The sequence below is a fragment of the Tasmannia lanceolata genome, unplaced genomic scaffold, assembly GCF_043159265.1.
Source record: "Tasmannia lanceolata isolate RefF3 unplaced genomic scaffold, GAP_Taslan_0.1 ptg000007l, whole genome shotgun sequence".
NCBI lineage: Eukaryota > Viridiplantae > Streptophyta > Magnoliopsida > Canellales > Winteraceae > Tasmannia > Tasmannia lanceolata.
In genome coordinates, this window is record NW_027518684.1 from 12,787,336 (window position 1) to 12,810,879 (window position 23,544).

The 23,544-nt window shown below is 38.4% G+C and overlaps 2 protein-coding genes across 2 annotated transcripts; both read left to right on the plus strand.

Moving 5' to 3' along the window:
- The first annotated feature begins 8,095 nt into the window (after positions 1-8,095).
- Positions 8,096-11,630, plus strand: LOC143881944 (protein NRT1/ PTR FAMILY 5.10-like). Its single transcript, XM_077385294.1, has 4 exons — positions 8,096-8,485; positions 8,574-8,791; positions 9,992-10,563; positions 10,683-11,630. Exons 1-4 carry the CDS (start codon positions 8,374-8,376, stop codon positions 11,512-11,514), a joined length of 1,734 nt encoding a protein of 577 aa, XP_077241409.1. The 5' UTR covers positions 8,096-8,373; the 3' UTR covers positions 11,515-11,630.
- Positions 11,631-14,358: 2,728 nt separating this feature from the next.
- Positions 14,359-22,195, plus strand: LOC143881945 (peroxisomal membrane protein 13-like). Its single transcript, XM_077385295.1, has 6 exons — positions 14,359-14,700; positions 15,994-16,084; positions 19,967-20,197; positions 20,288-20,604; positions 21,532-21,624; positions 21,702-22,195. Exons 2-6 carry the CDS (start codon positions 16,036-16,038, stop codon positions 21,912-21,914), a joined length of 903 nt encoding a protein of 300 aa, XP_077241410.1. The 5' UTR covers positions 14,359-14,700; positions 15,994-16,035; the 3' UTR covers positions 21,915-22,195.
- The last annotated feature ends 1,349 nt before the right edge of the window (positions 22,196-23,544 follow it).

Genomic DNA, 23,544 nt, shown 5'->3' on the forward strand with positions numbered 1-23,544 from the left:
TTCGAAGATTCAAAATAACATGGATGTAGGTTAAGTCCCGTGTATACAGACTTTAACCCCATCTCCCCCACAGTTTTGAATATTCGATCTTTGGTCAATCCCTTTTGTGAGAGCTTCGGCCTATTATCCTTCGATTTTGTATCAATCAAAGTAATAATATCGTATTCTTGAGATAATTCAGCATGACATTTATCAGCCTAAGATATCTCTTCTTACCATTAAAGAATGAGTTCTTCACAACAATAGTTGTTGCTTGATTATCACAGAACACACTGAAGGAACTAATCCTTAACCGGGTCAGTGGAATATCCATAACCATAATTAGATTATTTATCTCTTTTACTTCATTTGCAACTGAAGTTAGAGCATAAAGTTCCAATTCGACTTCCACACAACAGCAGTAGATTTGTTGTCCCCTAATTCTGATCCCCATGATTCATCAGAATATTCTTCCACGATAAGTGGATGACCACCATAGTTTTGAGCATACTCTTGAGTACATGAAAGGTATCTCATCAGCCTCATAAGGGCATTTCTATGCTCATTGCCAGGATTGCTAGTAAAACGACTCAGCATGCCAACTATAAAGGCTATGTCTGGCCTAGTGTAACACAAACATGAGACTACCAATCAGTTTAGAATAATCTAACTGGCTCACACTGTCTCTTCCTTAGAGATCAGCTTCTTGGTATAATCAAAATGGTGTCTCAATCGGTTTGCACTCACTGCATCCTCAAAAGGAAAATAGTTTTTCATGTAATGGGCTAGGCGAAAGGTGATTCCTTGCCTTTCAAAAACTTACTTTCATATCAAGAATGGTGTTAACAACACCCAGGTCTTTTCATGTCGAATTCTTTACCCAATGTTAGATTTACATTACTCATCACAGAGAGAGAGATTGAAAACAAGAATCAACATCTACATTCAAGCAAATAATCATGACCTTATTTGACAAAAAAAGAAAGAAAGATAATAAAGGCATTTATCTGAGTAATTTGTCAGAAACCCAAAGCTCTTTACTACTTTGTCAAATTTCTGATGTCACAATTTAGGTGTTTGATTAAGACCATAGCAAACTTTGTATAATCACATACAAATATCTACTTACAGCCCATAGTCTTAGCCCTTTTTGGCAAATCGACTAGCTGCCAAGTTAGATTTTTTAACAGATAGCTCATTTCATCATGAATAGCTTCTGCCCACAACATAGAGTCTATAGAGCTCATCACTTTCTGATAGGATGATGGATCATTCTCCAATTGGTAGGTCACAAAGTCCTCACCAAATTCTTGGGTACTCTATCACATGGAGGAGCATATAGAGATTTATGATGTGATTTGCAGTCAAAGCTGCCTCTCCCCAAATGCAACTAGGCATGCCAGCTGTCATTAACATGGAGTTGAACACGTAAGTTAACGTCATGTTCTTACACTCAGCTATGCCATTTGATTGAGGCGAGTGAGGAGCAGTGGTTTCAAGGATGACGTCTGAGAGGCACAGAATTCCTTGAACCATGTCAATGTGTATCTTCTCCTTCTCTATCACTCCTAACTCTCACACTTGTCAAATTTAATTGACATATATAATGGTATCTTATGAGTGTTAGTAAGTTAGACCATTTTCTAATAATGCACATGTCCCAATCGGTTGTGTAACAACTTAAGATCAATTAGCGGTGAACTATCCTAACTAACAGTCTCATTATCTAAACTCAAATTAGACATACCATCTATCAAATATGCACAATCAAAATAGTATGAGTTAACAATCAAAAGTTACTCTATTATCATCTTCGATTCGAATGAATCGTTTGAGATCATCCAGTCTCACTTGCACCTTTTTTCTTATACATTTCATTTTGAAAAGAATGCCATTGAGATTCGTCAACTTCTTCAGTTGAGTCGACAAAAGTACTCAAAACGGTGCAAAAGCAATTCATATATTTTAAACTGAATTGAGTCTTTCGCTTCAACGAATTAAACTCAGACCCACCAAAGGATTGAAGTTTGACCATCTCAAACGGAAAAAAATTCTTTTCCATTGTTATTTAGAGGAAAGAAAAATTAGAAAGAGTGCACCTGATTAGCGAATCGCTAGAACCCAATCCAAGTCGAAATCAAGATCCGAAACCGTGAAACGAATCCAAGACGAACGTCAAGAATCGAATCCAAACCGAGCGCCAAGAATACGATATGGGTTTTGTCCCCAACATGTTGGCTCCAATGAAGTTTCGGCCACAAGCTTGGTTCGACAAAGCAAAAGATGAATCTCTTTGCTCCTCCTTCTTCCTCTACAACAATAATGGTTGTTTGCTCTAGAATGCGAGTAAATCAAATCACAAAAAAAAAAAAAAAAAAAACAGAACCCCACTCTCTGCCATGAGGAACCCCCAAAAATTCGAGAGAGAGATCCCAGCCGATTAAAATGTAGAGAGAGATGGGCTTCCAACGACAGATCCGTTTTTGTGTTCTTCAAAAGAGAAGTTTCCGAAATCAGAGAGTCATCCCAATCGTCCCTTGTTTCAATCCCAATCTCTTTGCTTGCATGAAACAGATCCGCCCAAATCAGCCGAACAACAGTTCGATTGGGTGAGATCTCTGCCCAAATCCGCCCAAATCACCGGCGAATATGTGAAAGATAGAGCTTTTCCTCTTGTGCTTGGGTTGGACAAAACGATTTACGCCCAAATCGCTTCAGATTTGCAGAGAGATGGTTATCAAGAATAGGTGGATCGGATTGATTGGGCGAGGGAGGTTCAGAGCTTTCTCTGGGTTTTTTTATGCTACCAATTCCGTGAGGATGCTTCCATGAAGGCATGCACTTGTGGATAGCCAAAGGAGTGGGAAATGTGTAACTCACGAGAGGGGAGTAAAACCCACTGCCAATTCTTGTCGCCAACAAGTGTAAATAACCCACGAATATAGGATCGGAAGATAACTCCAACGCCCAAATCGCCCAAAACAGTTTATCAGTGAAAAAATAGTTCTAGCAAAAACGATCCAAGAAAATTCAGCAAGAGAGATGGATAGGGTTTTTGATGAATATTGTTTCAAGATTGTTAGAGTAATTAGGTCAAGCAAGAGATTGCTTGAAGCATTACACCCAAGGTATCTAATTTGGAATACCAAGTTTGTTGCCTCCAACCCCTATATATAGAGATACACTAGGGTTTTAATAGGTTAATGGGCTCTAGCCCAAGTAGGCCCACTACACCGGTCCATTATCTTATTGGGCTTATATTAGAACATAATAGGGTTATATTATATACCCAACAGAAAGTAAATGTCACCACCTTTTTATGATTTGACAAATAAGATTTATGATTCTGCTTCAGAAATTTCATTTTTTGATGAAGAACCTCTTTGGAAAGATGGAAATGATTCTGCACACCACTGATGCCCTCTGTTTGTTTTGGATTTTGATAACCAGTTGTGAGTCCAAAACTGTTTTATTAGACTCAGAGTCCAAAGCAAACAGTGACAAGTAAGCTTGCCGCTTCTATTCCAAACCGAAAGTCACCTCATAAAGTTGCCATTGCTTATATTAACTCTTTTTCAATGGAAGAAAGTGGAGTCGTGGGTTTGCTGGACTGGGCCTTGGGAGTAAAATCTTGCATTAATGATTAAATGGGTTATCAGGATTGGGTTGGTTTGTTTGTTTGTTTGTTTTTTTAAAGGCTTCTTTTTGCCAGTGGAGGTGGGGCCAAGAGGTTTAAAAATAGGAGTTGATTGAGGAGATGGGGGAGAAGATATAAAAGATGTAAATGATTCTCCCCTAAAATACCTTTCTCTTATTAAAAACCACACCCAAAAATACTTCTACACAATTTTCAGAGAAGATGAGGCTTCAAGGAGTTTTGGCTGGCCTGGAGGGTTGGCCAATGAATAATATCTACATGGAAATAGATATAAAAGAGGTGCATAAGGAAAAAAGGGGTGGAAATATTAGCTTCTTTTTAACCATTCAAAAAATATATATTAGCTTCTTGTAAATATTTACCATTGTTTTATAAAGGATTGCTAATTGCAGATGTCAACAGCTTTCAGCTGCTAATTAGGAACACTAGAGGGGGTTGTCCCAAGTAAAGAAAAGGGGCGAATATATCACTTCCCTTAGGCCCTGTTTGAACTGCAGGAATTTTCTGAAAGAGTCCGGAAAAGGAAAATATTTCTAAAAATTCGTATCCTTTTACACTGAAAAAGATAGCTTGAACCAACCTTATACAAATTTTATATGTAGGGACCTTCAACTTATGATGATATCCCAAGAAATTAACCATAATTATATTATTTTCCAGTAAATTTTGGAAATAAAATTTTTTCTCAGGGAATATTTTTCTTCAGAAATGTTTTTCTTGCAATCCAAACCGGGCCTTCGAAAAATATAAAATAAGAGAGTGTGGATATCATATACCATGTCCACATTGTATATGTTCCGGTACGCTCAGCCGGATTCTAACATAGGCCATAAGCCCGAAGCACAAACCGAGTAACATTACAGTTGGCCAAAATACACATTTAATCGGGCTTTCGGTCTGGCCCAAACAATTAGTCAGTTGAATTTATATAGGGAGATGATTTTTCGCCCCCTGGAGGATTATGAGCCCCTTTTAAAGTAAATTGTGGGCAGACTTAACGTTTTTTTACGTCATATCACGTTAAGAGGGGGGCTCATAATTCTACTGGGCGCGAAAAAATCATCGCCCTCTGTATAGATCATTTTCTTCAACAAGCCTGGTTTGAAGAGGAAGGAGGAGATTTCCCATTGAAGTAAAGAAAATCTTAAAAGTTTATACAAATGAAAAAATACCAACTTGGTACCTCACTTTTACAAAACTACCAAGTTGCCAAGATTTTAAGGAAACTCCTAACACACCAAGTTTTGACCGTAAAAAGGCTGAGATACCCTTTTTCTTTCTCTCTCTCTGTTTTTTACATTTTATAAAAGGGAGTGATAAATCGACTCCCCAAATTGATAAATCGACTCCCCATGTCTCCTCTAGGTTAGAGAGAGAAAGAGGAGAGAGATAGACACATGGGGAGTCGATTTATCACTGCCCTTTATAAATTAGTGATGGTAAAAAACCATCGCCAATACAAGTAGCAACAGTAAGACAAGTAGCAACAGTAAAACAAAACCATCGCCAAAAATGTCTCTAGACAATTTTCTTTTATTTTTGTCAATAACTCCCCATGTAAGGTATTAGTTAGATGGTCTCAATGTAAATAGGCCTTCCCCCAAATCGAAGAGTTATCCTTTAAATTACCCTACAACGAGATTTATATATGGTTTCGTCTGTACGCAAATCGAAGAGTTTGGATCAACCTATGGAGATGATTTTTGGGGCACAATGTATTTACGTTGCAGCCTAACAAATGAACATTTTAGATCTTTTAACAAGGTGACGCAAATGAAATTTTTTTTTCTTTTTTTTAAAATACACTTTATACGGTGTTTGTATGTAGGAAAGATGAGGTATGCTTAAGGACTTGTATGTAGGTAAGATGAGGTATGCAGGACTTTTAAACGGTTCATTTGTTTTTTTAAAGACAATGAGGCCCACCTTTAAAGATTTACACTGTTCAATTGTTCAGCGCCCCACAAAGGATGTTCGAGAAGAGAGAGATAGCTCTTGGCGCCACCAAGGGTATGAAGGAGAGAGGAGAGAGGAGAGAGGAGGGCATGTGGTGCTCTTTTAATTATGAGGAAATTATTACGAAGGGTTATGGAAGCTAAGTTTTGTTCTCGATAAAAAGTACGGAATTAAAGTATAAAACTAACCATATAGCGTAGTTGTTGGAAGGTTTTAATTTTCGTCCCAAATCTGAAATTTCAATAAAGACCGAAACCGAAACTGGCGAAACGTACCAAATTTCTGCTGAAATTTCGTCAATTTCGGCGAAATTGGAAAAACAATATTTATTTTTTATTCCTTTCCAAAATTTCAGCGGCAATTTCGTCTGCTGAAATTTCGGTTTCGGCTAGGTCCGAAATTACCCTAAAACCGAAATTTAAAAGCTTCTTTGTTTGTAACCATTGCCCACAGTCTGTACTTTTCTCTTTGTCAGCTGAAGGGAGCCCTTGCAAAAAAAGAGGAGAAAGGGCTCTCCTATTGGCCACACATCACCATCATGCATTAATAGCGGCTGAAAAATCAAACATGATGGTGATGTGTAGCCAATGGGGAGCCCTTTCACCTTTTTTTTTTGCAAGGGCTCCCTTCCGTACAGACTTCCTCTTAAAAAATTTAGGAATAATTACATTTACACCCCCTCTAGTTTCTGATTCCACCCTTATAGTTTAAAAGGTGACAAATACACCCCTGTAGTTTCAATTTGTTTAAGGTTGGCCCCCTCAGCTGAATGTTCGTCCATAGATTGAAGGGTTAGGATGATCCGATGAAGCTGATTTTTTTGGCACACCCTATCTATGTTAGGACCCATCAAATGAACACTTTGGATCATCCAAATAATGTGGGCCCATACCCAAATCCAAAGCGTTTGGTAGTGTTTGGATTCGGGTATGAGCCCACATTATTTGGATGATCCAAAGCGTTCATTTGATGGGTCCTGACATAGATAGGGTGTGCCCAAAAAATCAGCTCCATCGGATCATCCTAACCCTTCAATCTATGGACGAACATTCAGCTAGGGCTGGCAATTTCACCCGGGAAAGCGGGGATCCGCCCCGCCCCGCTTGGGGAGGGGATTCCCCGATTTGAGTGGGGAAGGGGAAGGGGATTTAAAAAATTCCCCGGTGCGGGGAAAGGGATGGAGTTGGCCCCGCCCCGCCCCGCATTAATGCCATTTTTTTCTTGTATTTTTTAAGTGTTTTTTTTTTTTTTTTTGGGAAAACTACTAGAAACCCCTTTGAATCAAAACATATCTACAAGATTCCCCCAGAATTTTCATAATTTCCATTACTACAGTTTTGTCCCTGAAATAGCTTTTTATGTTTTCTTTTACCCATAATCCATTGGGCATTGTCCCTCATTATATTAGTATATTACCCTTAGAAATCCCTAAAAGCTCTCCATCGAACCATCACTGTAAGGGAACATTAAATTCTTTGAAATTCTCCCTCTCCCAAATAAAGGCAACATCTCTCTGATGAGTGATGAGATTTTATATGGTGTGCGCTTGTATAGTCCATTATTTTTCAAAAAGTAATGTATGAGCTACGCCATAGGATGATCCAAACCGTCCATTTGATAGGCTACAATTTAAAAGTACTTTACATGCCACACCATTGATCATCCAAACCGTCCATTAGATGGGCCACAACGTAAATAAATTGCGCCCCAAAAATCATTTCCATAAGATGATTGCAACCCTCCGATCTATAGAAGGTACCATAATATGGAATTCCTCTATAGATCAGAGGGTTGGGATTATCATATGGAAATGATTTTTGGGCCACAACCTATTTACGTTGCGGCCCATCAAATGGACAGTTTGGATCATCCTACAATGTGCCCATCAAGTGGAAGGTTTGGATCATCCTATGCCTATGGTAGTATGGTGCGCCCATCAAATGGACGGTTTGGATCTTCCTATGGTGTGGCACGTACAATACTTTTTGGCAAGTGGGATTGGGAATTAGGGATCTGCTATGGACTATTGATCAATTAAATGAATCTGAGAGCAACCACCTTTGTCCCCAGGTTAATAAAATGAATATGACAAAATCTTAGCCTATGTGTGGGTTGTGTGGCTACTCTCACATGCAATAGCCAAGCCACAACATGCCTGAAGTGATTGTCCCTAGCAAATCTTTAGTTTTAAACCTAACATTTAACAAAGTAAAGTGATCGTCCCCGAAGGATGCAGGGCGGGGATGGGGATTAGATATTCCCCATGGAGAGGGGAGGGGGATTCCCCACCATCCCCGCAGTGGGGAGGGGAAGGGGAGGGGGAAAATTCCCCGCAGAGGGGAAGGAGTAGGGGATCCCAACATCGGGTCCGACCCGCCCCGTTGCCAGCCCTACATTCAGCTGAGGGGGCAAACCTTAAACAAATTGAAACTACGGGGGGTGTATTTGTCACTTTTTAAACTACAGGGGTGGAAGTGGATGTGTCGGAAACCAGAGGGGGGTGTAAATGTAATTATCCCAAAAATTTAATATCATCATTTGCCTTTTCTAGATGTTTTTGCAAATCTTCGACGGATCAAATGCGTTGACTACCCAGAAATTTTGTTTTAAGAAATGCCACTTCTCGGGATTCCTTCAAAAAGAAAAAAAAAACTAGATGTGATTCCTTCCACGCCCAAAACATACTTGAGTCTGAAACCCCAAATTCTAAACAGAAACCACTCTCTTCATTGGGAGAATTTCAACAAACCCTTCAAGGGTGTTGCTTTTGGGGGGCTTAAATGGCAAGTTCTCCTCTGCTGGGTGACTACGTTGAAGGAGCCGTTGACTACAAAGGCCACATTGTGACCAGATCTAATTCTGGTGGATGGAAGTCTGCATTTTTCATCATTGGTAGGAAAAAAATTACAAGGATTTCACACATTCGCTTCATTTCATTACTAAGATTTTCCATTCTTATTTGTTTTTTCTTGGATTGAAGGAGTGGAGATGGCCGAGAGAAGTGCTTACTATGGCATAGCTTCTAACCTTATAAGCTATCTGACCGGACCTCTTAGACAATCGACAGTAGTTGCTGCTGAGAACGTAAATGTGTGGTCTGGGGTTTCCTCAATGCTTCCTCTATTGGGAGCCTTCATTGCAGATTCTTATCTGGGTCGTTATCGAATGATCCTCTTTGCTTCAGCTCTCTACCTCCTGGTTTGTTTTTTCTTCCTTTTACCCCTTTTTTCCTGTTTTGGTAGTGTTCTATTATACATTGTTGATTTCCCATCTGGGTCTTATCTGTTTAAGAAATCAATGCAAGAAGGAGAATCAAGAAAAAAAAAAACTAATTTGAGGAGAGTCTCGTTTCACTTTTCTCTTGGTTATGTGATTTCAAAGAATTACATCAAACCTCCCCTTTTTATAAACAAACCACAAGACCAAATTGGCGCTAGTTTTGGGTTATGACCTAAGCCAAGAAAGGAATCATGGCTTCTTGGGACTTTTCTTTCTTTGATTGGTCCATTTTACTAGATTTTAGGATTCCAAGCTTTATTTTATCACGTGTTGCCCTCCAATTGGGTGCTAATTTTTACCCCCAACAGGTTGTGTTCTATCGTTCATTGTTGATTTTGATCTGGGTCGCTATATGTTGAAATCAAAGCAAGAATAAAAATCAAGGAAAAAAAACTAATTTGAGGAGAGACACAATTCACTTTTCTCTTGAATAAGTGATTTCAAAGAGTTAATCAGTTAAATCAAACCTTCATATATGTTGCTCCTCCCCTTTTTATACACAAAATACAAAACCAAATTAATCTGTACACCGGCTCTCAGAAGAGGTCCCACCCTGAGCTGGTTCTGGGGGATGACCTGCATTGACAGAAACACGTTGGAAAGATATGTCTCGAGTTGGACTCGAGCCGAACTCATTGAGGAAGAGAAGTGATTGTGAGTTGGGTGAAGCGTACCTCGAAGTTTGGTCCCCTTTATAGAATAGCGTTGAGGCATTGATGGAAATTTGCCTTTCCCAGGGTCTTGTATGATTGGGTGAGTTCCATTTCGGTTTCCAAGTTTATCCCACTGAGCAGTGACAAATGTTGGCTTTCCATTGGGTGTCGGATTTACCTCCAACACAAATAATAGCTATACTCCATCTAACACAATCATATTTTAACTATAATTCTAAAAATCAAAACGACCATAACGGACACACATCTCCTATTTTTCTTCTTTCTTTTTTTCGGTTTTTGGTTGTGTTCTATCATTCATTGCTGATTTCCATCTGGGTTGTTATCCAATGTTCCTTTTTGTTTCATTTTTGTGCCTCCTGCTTCTTTTCTTCTTTCCATTTTTTTTTTCTGTTTTTAGTGTTCTATCACCTCCTGCTGATGCTCTCACTTGAATTGGGACCAGGGGTTAGGCATGTTGACTCTGTCAATCGTGCTTCCATCTCTCCGCCCACCCGATTGTGAAATCAATATGGAAGAAGAATTTTGCCCCTCTCCTTCCCGGTTTCAAATCCTCTTCTTCTTCTTCTCTCTGTATATAGTTGCGCTTGCGCAGGGTGGGCATAAGCCATGTGTGCAGGCTTTTGGAGCTGATCAGTTTGATGTACGAGATCCCAAAGAGTGCAAATCCAAGAGCTCATTCTTCAATTGGTGGTACTTTGGACTCTGTGGGGCATCTGCGATTTCTTTCTGCATTGTGAACTACATTCAAGATAATCTGAGTTGGGGTCTTGGATTCGGAATTCTATTCATTTTCATGGCAGTTGCACTTGCTGTTTTCTTGCTTGGAATCAGGACATATCGCTTTAATCTTATGGAGGATGAAAGCCCATTTGTGAGAATTGCTCAAGTGTTCATTGTTGCAGCTCGGAATCGAAATCAGCCCGCTCCTTCGTCCATCAGGGAGAAAACCCATCTTTCCTCTGCAAAAGATGAAGCAAGAGAAACACCTCTTCTAGGTAGAAGCAACCAATTCAAGTAAGGGAAACCAATTGCTTGTTTTAACAATGAAACAGACATTTGTAACTGCTTGTTTTTATAGTTACTCCCTTCTTATTTTTCTGGTTTGGTTGTTACAACTCGGTATTACTATGTAGGTTTCTCGACCGGGCAGTAGCCATTTCAAACGATCCGAATTCTTTGAAGAAGAATTGGAAAGAATGTAGCTTGAGTCAAGTGGAGGAAGCAAAAGGAGTTCTACGTTTGGTTCCAATATGGACAACCTGTTTAATATATGGGATAGTTTTTGCACAGTTATCAACCTTCTTTACAAAGCAAGGAGCTACCATGGAAAGAGGAATTGGTTCTGGCTTCCAAATTCCGGCTGCCACCCTGCAATCCTTAATCGGCGTCTCGGTCATTATTCTTATCCCCATTTACGACCGTGTACTGATTCCGATAGTGAGAAAGTTTACAAGGATTTCGTCCGGGATAACAATGCTTCAGAGGATTGGCATTGGGATATTTCTATCTGTAATTTCAATGCTGGTGGCAGCTCTAGTGGAGGAGCAAAGACTTGTGGTTGCTAGAGAGTCTGGGCTGGTGGACATGCCTTCGGAAACTGTTCCTATGAGTGTGTGGTGGTTGGTTCCTCAGTATCTTCTGCTTGGGGCGGCCGATGTTTTTACAATGGTTGGTTTGCAAGAATTCTTCTATGATCAAGTTCCTGATGAGCTGAGGAGTGTGGGAATGTCTCTCTACCTCAGCATTTTTGGAATAGGAAGCTTTCTAAGCAGCTTTCTCATCTCTATAATTGAGAAGGCAACTGTGGGCAGTGGACAGAGCTGGTTCTCCAATAATCTCAATCGGGCCCATCTCGATTACTTCTATTGGCTTCTTGCTGGACTCAGCGCCCTTGAATTGGGCCTCTACTTGTATTTTGCCAAATCTTATGTCTATAAGACCAAGAGGGGGCATGGCATCTTGTAAGTAAAGATTCATGGCATTGTAGGAAGCACATATCACCACTTTCTTATGATCAGCAATAAGATTTATGCTCGTGTTTCAGAGTTTTCATTTTATGATGAAAAATCTCTTTGAGGCCATGAGCATTTTTGGGTCCAATAATCAGTTTTAGACTTGCAATCGGTTCTCAAAATCCTAAACTAAGGCCCTGTTCGTTTGACATTCTGACAAATTGACAACCGATGGTGAGCTCCCAAACCAATTATTGGATTCAAATTACATAAACTTTGAATTTTGAATCCAATAATTGGTTTAGAGCCTCACCGTCGGTTATCATAATCTCAGATGAGCAGGGCCTAAGTGTCATGATCTTTGTAGAATTTACTTCTAGTTCATGAGCAAGGTACTTGCTTTGTAGAAAGAACATATCACCACTTTCTTATGATCAAGACAGGGCATGAGATTCTATAAGATTCATGGAATTGTAGAAAGAACATTCACCACTTTCTTATAATCAGTCAAATAAGATATATCATCGTGTTTCAGAGTTTTCATATTATGATTAATAATCTCTTTGGAAAGGATTCATGGGATTGTAGAAAGAACATGCACCACCTACTTATAATTAGCCAAATAAGATTTATGCTTGTGTTTCAGAGATTTCATTTTATGATGAAGAATCTCTGTGGAAAGATGGAAATGATCCTGCACTCCATTCGTAAAAAGGTGGGGGTGGCATCAATTGAGGAGAAGATGAGAGAGCACCGCTTTAGATGGTTTGGACATATACAACGTAGGCCTTTAGATGCTCCAGGGAGAAGAAGCGACTCGTGCCAAGTTGGAGTAAAAAGAGGTAGAGGGAAAACAACTTTTTTTTTGTTGAAAATTGACAATTTTATTAAATATTGGCCGGGAAAAGTTGTCCCCTCCATGTTACAAAAAGGAATCCAAGATCCCAATACATTCCATTAAGGAGTTACAAAGACCTGACAATTAACATTTCTTCCCTTAAGGCTCCTTCTTTAGCAAATCCATCCGCCTCCTCATTTGCCGATCTCCGCCGGTGCTCAATTATAGGGTTCAGCAACCTTATAAGATCTAGAGTTTCGGCTATCTCATCCTGAAGGCGCCAGGGACCTTTTGAAGTACCCGAGGCCCAGGCCACCGCATTTGTCGAATCCCCTTCTACTATTAAAGGTCCTAGATTATTCTCGTATGCCCATCGCAAACAAAAAAGAAGAGACTTGATTTCCGCCTCATTCACATCACAAATCCCCGTTGGGCCCGAGAGAGACATAATAGTAGTTTGTTTATCGTCCCTGATTAAGCCCCCAATTTCTACCCTCCCCAGGTTCGCTATCGAACTTCCGTCAAAGTTGAATTTGCCCACTTGGTGGAGCCATCCATTTTAGTTTAGGTTTAATTATGATCGCTCTATCCCAATGAGATGATCCAAACCATTTGGCTTGGTTGAATCCTAGAGATAGAGTTGTCAAATTTTCTTGTACATTGGAGGGTCCAATTATCTTCAAGAAGAGGCATTGTAATTCTAAGGCACGATTGAAGTGAACAGATTACTCAAATCAGTGTGCCATTTGTTTCCAACAAAAGCAAGCAATGATAAAACACAACAAAAGATAGGAAAGGGGAAAGGAGATTAATTTAGATAGTGAGCGCGTGAAATCCACCATTTTTCAAAAAGTTCAGTGAGGCCGCCTCACTTCATAGGATGATCCAAACCGTTCATTTGTTGGGCCACAACGTAAGTAAGCCATACCCTATAGATTATCTCCTATAGGGAAATGATATTTTCGCCCCATTTTTCACTTGGAACAGCCCCCTCTAGTTTATTTACGGGTACTCGTACACTACTGGAGCTGTCCCAAGTAAAAAAAAATAGTCGACTATATCACTTCCGATCAAATCAATATAGTCTAGACAAAACATGAACTACATTTGACAGAGGTAATATTTGTCCTCGTGAGGTGGGGCAACACCTATCCTCAACCTTTTGATTTTTAATTGGTGCTACTGCTTCCACCCCTTTTGTTTTCTATTAACACCCCTGATCTTCGTTTTTTATATTGGAAAACTTTTCTTTGTAAAAGGGCCAGAGACAAGAAAAAAGTTACTGTAAAAAAAACTACGCAAATCTCCTTCCTAATATTCTCTCCATCTTCCATTCTTGTCTGTACGGGTGTAAACGAGCCGAGCCGAGCCGAGCTTGGCCAGGCTCGGCTCGGCTCGTTAAGCTCGGCTCGGGCTCGAACCAGGCTCGGGCTCGGTCAGGCTCACGAGCCTTACCGAGCTCGGGTTATATTAAGTTCACACCCCTCTTCTTACCTGGACAGCCCTATCTAGTGTAATTTGACTACTTTTTTTACACGATGAGGGGTGGTCCAAGTAACAAATGGGGTTCCTAAAATGAAGTGACATATTCTGCCTCCCCCTTTCACTCCCTGGACAACCCTTTTAGTGTATATATTAATATATAATATATATATTTGAATATATTAAATTCCTAACGAGCCGAGCCGAGCCGAGCCTGGCCTAAATCGGGCTCTACTCGTTAAGCTTAACGAGCTCGTTAAGGATTCGAGCCCAGCTCGAGCGAGCTTCCGAGCCCGAGCCAAAATTGACACCCTTACTTGTCTGATTCTCTTTGACTTATTTTTCTCCTATTCTCCCAGCCATCTACAAGCAACCAAAGAGAGCAATTTGCTAACAACATATCCCCTTAAAAACACATAGCTTTATTTTAGAGTAAATGATATATTCACCCCCTTTTCTTCCCCGAAACCACATCATTGTAACTCATAAGTACATCAGAAGATAGTATTTGTTAGGAAAAGAAAAAAAATTGTCCATCTTATGTTTTGATTGCCATGGAAGAGATTTTCTACTGGAAAAAAATTTCTAACATGAGAAAAATATGCAACTGTTTTTCCAACCAAAATTTTCCATTTTAAAACCTGTTATTTTTTTTTTCTAACCCAAGAAAAAGTCTATCAGGCTAGGGTTTCAAAGCTTAAGTCACAAAAAAAAAGAAAAAAAGAAGAGATTTTATCTAAAGTCTCGATAAATTTTTTTAGGAAAGTCTCGATAAAATCTCTTATTTTTTTGTGATTAGAAGTTGGGGAGTAGATCTCCAACAATAAAGTCCCCACCTCCAGCTCTTCCCCAAGAAATCCCTCGATTTCCTGACAAAAGGTAATATTCATCTCTCGATTTCCTTCTCTAAACTATTTCGATTTCTAGGGTTTTGGTGTTTGATTTTCGGAGATATCGTTTGTGCTGGTTTCTTCGTCATATCTTTGTTTTCAAGGGTTTCCATCTTTGTTCCTCGATTCTCCTTCCTTACCTCTATAAGTTATCGGATTTTTCTCTTCTCTCTTTCTGATTGTTTCCTTTGTGTTCTTAATGCTGTTTTAATGCATTAGATTAGTCGGAGAGTGGTTCTGGTTTTTCAATTTTCTTGTTTGTATGTTGAAATTGGTTTTTAATGGAAGAAATATCGCTTCCTCTCGAAACTTTTCTGGGAATGCTGTTGTGTAATAGCAGAGACTGGTTCTGGTGTCTTCGTTTTCTCGTTTGTATGTTGAAATTGGTTTTTAGTGGAAGAAATATCGCATGATTATTATATCTCGAAAAAGTTTTCGGGGAAATTTTCACCATTCCCCTGTAATTGCGTAATTACCCTTATTGTCTAGGTTCTGTCAGTCTGATAAGGGTTCTATACTGTTGTTACCTTTGTTGGAGGCTTGGACTAGAGCAAAAATCGGGTTTTGCCCTTTTCTTTTTCTTTTTTTTCTACATCAATTTTATACTGTGTTGTTTATATCTTGTTTATTTTCTTGCTAATGTTACCGCTTTTAATTGAATGGATTCATGGTCCCATGTTTGGTTATAACTTGAGGCAAAACCTCATAGGGGTCCTATACTGTTGTTACCTTGTTGGAGGCTTGGAGCAGCGTGAAAATCGGGGTTTCCCTTTCTTCTTCTTTTCCCTCTATTTAATACGGTGTTATTTATATCTTGTTTTATTTCTCGCTAATGTTATGGGTTTTAATTGAATTTCTCCCCTGTTTCTTAGTTTATGGTTATAAGTTGAGCCAAAACCTGATAGGCAAAATTTGGGTTTTGCCTTTATTGTGTTGTGTATATCTTGTTTTATTTCTCGCTATTGTTACTGGTTTTAATTGAACTTCTTCCACTTTTCTTAGTTTCAGTGGATTTAGTGTCCCATGTATAGTTATAAGTTGAGGCAAAATCTGATAAGGGTCCATACTGTCGTTACCTTTGTTGGAGGCTTGGAGCAGTGCAGAAATTGGATTTTGCCTTTTTGTTTTTGTTGGTCAATTTGATACTGTGTTGTTTATATCTTGTTTTATTTGTCGTTAATGTTATGGGTTTTAATTGAATTTCTTCCATGTTTCTTAGTTTCAGTGGATTTATTGTCCCATGGGTTGGTTATAAGTTGACATTTTGACGGTGATCTTGCAGTGCTTATTGCTTACACTATAATCTGGGTTTTGATTAATTTTGATGGCTTCGGAACAAAATACAAAGGGCCCTCCCGTATCTGGCAGTGCTGGTTTGTTTCATTTCTATTACTTTTTTTCCTGTTGTGGTGATTTTTCTTCAAAAATTGGCATTATCTTGTATTGCATTCACCATTCTTGCTTGTCTTTATACGTTTTGTTTCTGGTAGAGGTTGATTGCTTCTCAATTGGCTATTTAGTCCTTTTTTTTTGTGTTGTGGTTGTTCTTTTGATTTGTTTGATGGAAACCTATGGTGCATCATTGGATTGAGGTTCAGAGCTTCAGGTTAAATAGCATCTCAAGAATATCCGAGCTTAAGTGGAGGGATAGCTTTTGGAATTACATACTTTCATAGCTGTACATAACTTGATTTTAAGTGTGCCTTATCTGGTTTACAACTTTACATTCTCTCACTCTCTTGAACTAATATCTTGAGTCCTTTCTTTCCTCTTCCTGTACTTGATCTCACATCTCTCGTGCCTTGTTTTGCACACCTAATGATTGGTCTCATTCTCTTATGCACCAACCATTGCCATTCTCAGTTAATACTTTTATCTCTCCACTGGTCCATTTTTCCATTGGGACTGTCATAAATACTGCAAGATTGATCCCACCACTGCCTTGTTTCTTCAATTATCTTTGCAGATTCTTTGCTTCAATTCTTGGTATGTTTTTGCTGTTTTTTTTTTTTTTTTTGCCTTTATTTCCTTACACATTCATGCAACTCTTTTTTAGCAATAGTTGTTTTATAAATAGACCACCCAACCTTGATCTATTTGGTAGAAATGGTATTCTTTAACCAAATGGTCTAAGGATCAAACCTTGGGTGGTGCACTGGAGATGAAATAAATTGGGACTTGGCTCGGGCCCAAATGTCTAAATGATATCCATGCATAATTTTAGGTTTACACATAAATCGATATTGCTTTTTTTAAATATTTTGTTATGAGATCCGCACATAATGATTTTTTATTTTGATGGCATTATTATTTATAGCACTAGTAAAGACCATATTTTAGCACTTATGTGGAGTCTTGAGAGTGTTGCAAAAGGAGAAGCAATATCTTAACTATAAAGGTGCTATTTTATGACTTCAGTCTTGTATTTCTGGGCTATCCGGTTGTGAAAAACTAGAGGGTGTATGCCTTTGGTTGGAAGAAATTTGAATAGAGGATCTCTCTCTCTCTCTCTGTTAGTTTTTGGATATTTTTTCTAGGAGTTTCCTGAGTTCTTTTTAGGTTGTTTCAAAAAATCCTTTTTTGCGTAGACATCCAATATCAATATTGGAGAATTTGAGATCATTTCTAAGTTAAAAACTTTCAAAGCATAAAATTAGGAAAACTTGGAGTAAGCACAATTTAGTTTAGCTATAAAGTTGAAGTTAAGCAGGGGAATACATTTAGTTAAACCCATTTAAAAGAAAAGAGTACATTTAGTTGAGATGCTATTTGGGAAAAAAGTTCAGTTAAGATGCCATTTGAAAAGAAAATGTTTAAGGTCAGTTTGAAAGGATCTGGACATACTTTATGCAGGCTGTAATTCTATTGCCAATTTCAATTTTGGGAATAATTCTCGTATGGTGTTTAGATTTTAAAGTTGAACTCTTAGTTACTTTATTTCAGCAAGTTCTTTTACTCTTTTTTTCTGAGTATTACTTCCTCTTCCAGTTATTCTCCTTTGACTTCTCCCCTCTAATTGGGATTACTTGGTTAAAAGACTAAAAACTCTTCGGAATTTGGGTTTTGTAACCCTTTGTCAGATTGGTAGTGTAGTAAATTTAGCGATTAAACTTAACAAACAATTAATAAATTCCAGACGTGCAGATTTAGCGATGCCCTATTATATGTAAAATTAATGTTCTATTTTCTATGTGTTTTAATTTTTTAAATCTTACAGCCAATGTTTTGACATCTCTTCATCTCTCGTAATGTCAAGTTCCTCGACCGACTGCTTTGTTGTTGTGAGAAATTCACGTCAACTTGGCGAACTTCGCTCCTCATATTCCAATGGCAGAGTTATAAAAAAATATTCCAATGAGTGAGCCATATTTTTTAGATGAATCATCCACTTCTTTGGAAAGCCAGTTTATGTTTGCCTCCTCTGTTTCTTGAATCACTTGTATCTTTTTTTTTTGAATGGTTGAATCACATGTATCTTCAAAGTCATTGGCACCTTTTGGAAAACAGGTTACTCCTGACGTCCTATTGAAGCACTGTGGTTCCTTTGGAGAGGAAATACCCACTGATAACTCCATCGACCCTCATGGTGGTTTACTTCATCCATCTCAATGCATCTTTGATTGTGTTGTTAATAGTATCTGTTGTATGTAAAGTCATCACTTTCTTCTAATTGCTGTCTCCAGACTGCTAATCCGTTGTTGCTTGTTTCGCTTCCACGTTCCACGTTCTATTAAGTTGTTGCCCATCAGGTAGGGGCCATTTACAGCTTCCTTGTGTTTCCACCACTCTCCAGTTGTTGGGCATATTTACAAATCTATGCCCAGACCACATATCTCACATGAGGAAGTGGAAGCTCTATAATTTAGTCATTTGTTGCATGGCATCATCTTGTATTTTGATTCATCTGCATCTCGAGTTTGTATGCGGGTTTTTACCCAATCTGAGTAAATTTTAACCCAAGGCAAATTTCTTATGTCGGGTCTCAATATCAGTAAAACTATCTTTATACACTTGATGAGGTGAGAGAGCAAAGAATGAGTGAAGTCTCAAAACAAGGAATTTGGCATCATACTCATACAAAGAGTTTGGCCACATAGTGGCATGACTTCCAATTTTATTCTGTAGTTTAGGATCTTATGGTAAATTAGTCAAGGCTGCAACAGGGAAAATATTTGGAAATGTCTCACTACTGCCAAAGAATTTGCATAAAATGAGAAGAAAATTGCGGTGCTTGCTTTGTTGGTATCTAGTAAAAAAGTGGAAGACAATCCCTGCTGTGAACAATCTATTATGCGTGTATTGTTTCACATACTCATTTGAACTATATATGGAAGGCATTTTGTGCTTCATTCATGAGTTTCTTAGATGATTTTCAACTTGATCTTTAGATTGTTCAAGAAATCATTTGTTTCGCGTACTCATTTGAACTATATATGTAAGGCATTGTGTGCTTCATTTATGAGTTTTTAAATGATTTTCAACTTGATCTTGAGATTGTTCAAGAAATCATTTCTTTTGAATGCTTGGATTTCATATTTCTTAGGATTATGAATCTAGTTTCTCATCTTGAGACAAGCTTGCTAAAGAGGGGGTGGTGAAATTGGGGTCGAGCCTCTAGCTGAGATGGTAAAGACTATGTTCCTTCACTCTGAGGTCGGGTGTTTGATCCCAACTTAACCATCCGAAAAAAAGGGATGTTGGCGTCGGGCGACTCCTTGTCTCCTGCGCTTTTTCCCATTTTATGGAATTAATAAAGTAACCATTTTATCAAAAAAGGTTTCTGATGTGATTTTAATTGTGGTTGAGCATGTAGTCAAACTAAACTTGCAGGCATTCTTTGTCACCATTTGGTTCAATATGCATCCAATATTTGTGAGATGAATACATAAAGAACATTTGAAACATCTTATAAAGCTGTCTTATAGACATGTTCTGTTTGAAACATTCTATCACAACTCTTTGTGATTTATATAGCACAGTCATGTTTTCTAGGAATGCGTGTAAAGTCTTTGGGCCTTTTTAATTTTCTTGACTCATAGCTTCCTGCCGAAATTACTCAATCATACCTTGCTTGATTGTGTGATCTGGACAAGTTGCATTGCAGCTAAAACAGGTTCTCTGCTGGCTTTAAAATTGCTTCCAGGGGATTATTGTCTTCTAAATTGCATTTTTGAAGAATGCAATGATAAACTGTTTTTATTATTATTATTATCATTATTATTATTTTGTTTCTGAACTTTGAATTGCCACTGCAGGTGGTGCCGTGCCACCAAAACCTTGGGAACGAGCTGGAACCTCATCTGGTCCTACGCCTTTTAAACCCCCATCTCCCGGTAGCACAAGTGATGTTGTTGAAGCGTCGGGTACTGCAAGACCTGGAGAGATTGTTTCTAATGCCGAGAGGAATGTTTCTGTTAACAGAAATACTCTTGGCAGGCCTGTACCCACAAGACCTTGGGAGCAGAACTATGGAAATAGCATCGGGGGTATGTTTTAATTTTAAGGTGTAGTGTATTTTCTTTTCATTTTTTTTTCAATATCTTTCAAACCGTGGGAAACTTTTATGCTTCACACAGGATATGGTTCTGGTGTAAATTACAATTCGGGCTATGGCTCTGGAATGCATGGTTCCTCCTATGGTGGAATTGGAGGATCATATGGTGGTGGTGGGCTTTACGGTAATAACATGTATAATAGGGGTTATGGCGGCCAATATGGAAGTACTGGCTTGTATGGAGGTGGAATGTATAACAATGGTTTTGGAGGCGGAATGGGCAGTTATGGAATGGGACCAGGAATGGGAATGGGCGGTCCATATGGTGATCAAGATCCAAATAATCCATTTGGTGCCCCTCCTTCACCACCAGGCTTTTGGATATCCTTCCTTCGGGTGGTAAGAAATACATTTTCCTACGTCTTTCTGTGACTGCTATTTAATTTTGAAAGATCTGTAGCAGCTCCTTGTCCTACCATAATTATGTCTTTTATAATGGAATCTATGCAGTCAATACAAAGTTATTTGGGATTTGCTAGGCCATTTCACGGAAAATCCATTTCGCAGCTGACTTTTGTATTAGAGAACAGCGACATCAGATCAATTAAATAAATAAGATATAATCTGCTGAAAAGTGAGCCTATGTGTATATAATATATACATATTAAAGTGTTCCTAAGCTATAGCTTATCTAAGCTTATCTAAGTTATAGCTCAAAAACACATGTGGCCCCACATTTTTTGGGGGATCCAAAGCATTCATTTGGAAGGCCCTTCCATGGATAGGGTGTGTACCAAAAATCAGCCCTATAGGATCATCCTAACCCAATCAAAAGGGGGAGTGGAAAATGGACGGACACTGTGTGTCCATGTTTCTACCCATTTTTTCCCTCAACAGATGTTAGATGATCCTATAGGACTGATTTTTGGTACACACCCTATCCATGGAAGGGCCTTTCAAATGAATGCTTTGGATCCCCAAAAAAATGTGGGGCCACATTTGTTTTTGAGCTATAGCTTAGATAAGCTGATCTAAGCTATAGCTTAGGAACACTTTCCTCATTATACATATATATATATATATATATATATATATATATATATATATATATATGGTCCTTCTCGGTCCCTGTTTTTTAATGAATTTGTTTGCCTTTCAAAAAAATAATAATATGTATGTATGGAAATCATATTTCCACCCCTTTATGAGCATTTCTACCCCGTTTTGTTTGTCTTGTCCTGAATGAAGTAGAAGACAAACAAAAGAAGGTAGAACCTTCTTTTCTTTTTCTTCTTTTGCCATTGCCTGAACGAATATTGATTTCAGATGCAAGGTGTTGTAACATTTTTCGGTCGGATTGCAATGCTTATTGATCAAAACACCCAAGCTTTTCACATGTTCATGTCAGCGCTTCTTCAGGTGCTCTCTTGTACACATCACAACCATCTTCTGACCTTATGTTTATTCACTATTTGAAATCATAATTATTGTTGCAGCTCTTTGAACGTTCTGGGATGTTATATGGGGAGCTTGCGAGATTCGTGTTTAGGTTGCTAGGAATCAAAACGAAGCCCATTAAACCCCACCATCCAGGACCTGGTGCACTCCCGGGTCCTGATGGACATGGGCAGAATTACATTGAGGGGCCGAAGGGTGCAAGCAACTCATGGGACAATGTTTGGGGTGATGATGCTGGTAGGAGGAACTGACTCCTTCGTCTAAATTGATCTGAAGGAACTGCCGGGAGCGCAGACCTAGAGGTACGAGTCTTACTGATTTTATATATGTTGGGCCTGCCTATAGTTGAGAAATATTGCTTGTCGGTGCGACAAAGGAATGGTCTAGACATCCGCAAATAAGTTGTTTACCGCAGGATGCTAGTTTCTAGAGTTCATTTATCTGTATTTCATTTGTGTGTATATTAGAAAGGACACATAAGTAAGATTTGTATCACCCTTTCATCTGCAATAAAAGGTCGATACTTTTGACACTAGAAGCTTTTCTATAGTTGTTTCTGGGCTATGACTCCCTTTAACATGAATCTTTGTCGGAAAAAATGTTTTTACAAAATTTTTATTAGGGAAATAACATGCACAAGATGATCCCCCAACATTCTATACCTGAGTATTTTGAATCTTTGCCCGAGAATTTTCATACATTATTAATATCAAAGAGTGATGATGCATATCCATTTGAGTGTTGGTGATTATAGTTTTAAATTTCTATTGTAACGAACGAAATATTTCCATTTTCACCCCAACAGAAATACATACTAGAAAGAAACACCTACTGAAAACATAACTGTGTGTATTGCTGGTAGATTATATCAATAGATGTTATATTATTATATTTATATAAATTGCATGTAAAACGCAGTGTACGTATTATATATAAATAATGAGTTACATGTGTAATGTGGTGTCTGCTGAATTATCATTAGGTGTACGATGTTGTTAAAATATGTGATGATTTCTAATTGTGTATTTGTGTTTATTCCAGCAGTTTATGAAGTTTCATCTTAAAATTCTATCATTTGCATATGTTCCTGTGATTTTATAGGATTGTCATAGAAATTTCCAACTTAAGCCAAAATGTTTCCATTTCCGTAGCGACCGAAATTTAAAATTTCATTGGTGATCTAACCGGCATGCAATATCTTAATAACTGATTTTGAGCTTTCATTTCACGTGTTTGTTTAATCTTTTCCATATTTTGAACCATCTTAACAAGTTCTAATTGTGTTATATGTGTACTATATATTTACATTGTGTTTTACATGGTCATTTCAGAAGAAAAAAAATGTGTTTTACGTGGTTGTATGTAAGAGTAACCTATGGTACATCATAGCATATTGTAGCATTTTGCATTTCTTCTGTAACCCAAGAGTTATTAAGCCAGAATGTATTACCCACTGTCACCTGCTCCTTATTCGGCAAATAAGTCCCAAAATCTGACTCTTGCATCTTTGTTCCAAGACTATCAATAAACTTTTCCTCGTTCTCATTTCTTCGCGGCCGTCTGTTTCTTCATTTGTCAATTCAGTTCATCAAGTCAACTGCCTATTCCCCTCACCTGTTCCTTTCCCTGCCCGGTTATGGATCCTGAACCTTTAAATTAGATGGCCTTCAATCCACTTTTGGGGCCGAAGAGTTTTATGTCCTTGCACAAGTCTATCAGAACTCTGTTTAACCTCGTCGATTAGTGGTGTAAATAGTCAACAGGGAGAAGGCGAGCATTGGAATTATGTAGAATTTACCCCGTAGAATAGTGATAAGTCGTGTTTAGTTGTCAAAGTGACAAGAGTAGTGGTATGGGGTGTGATTACCAATATAATATGAA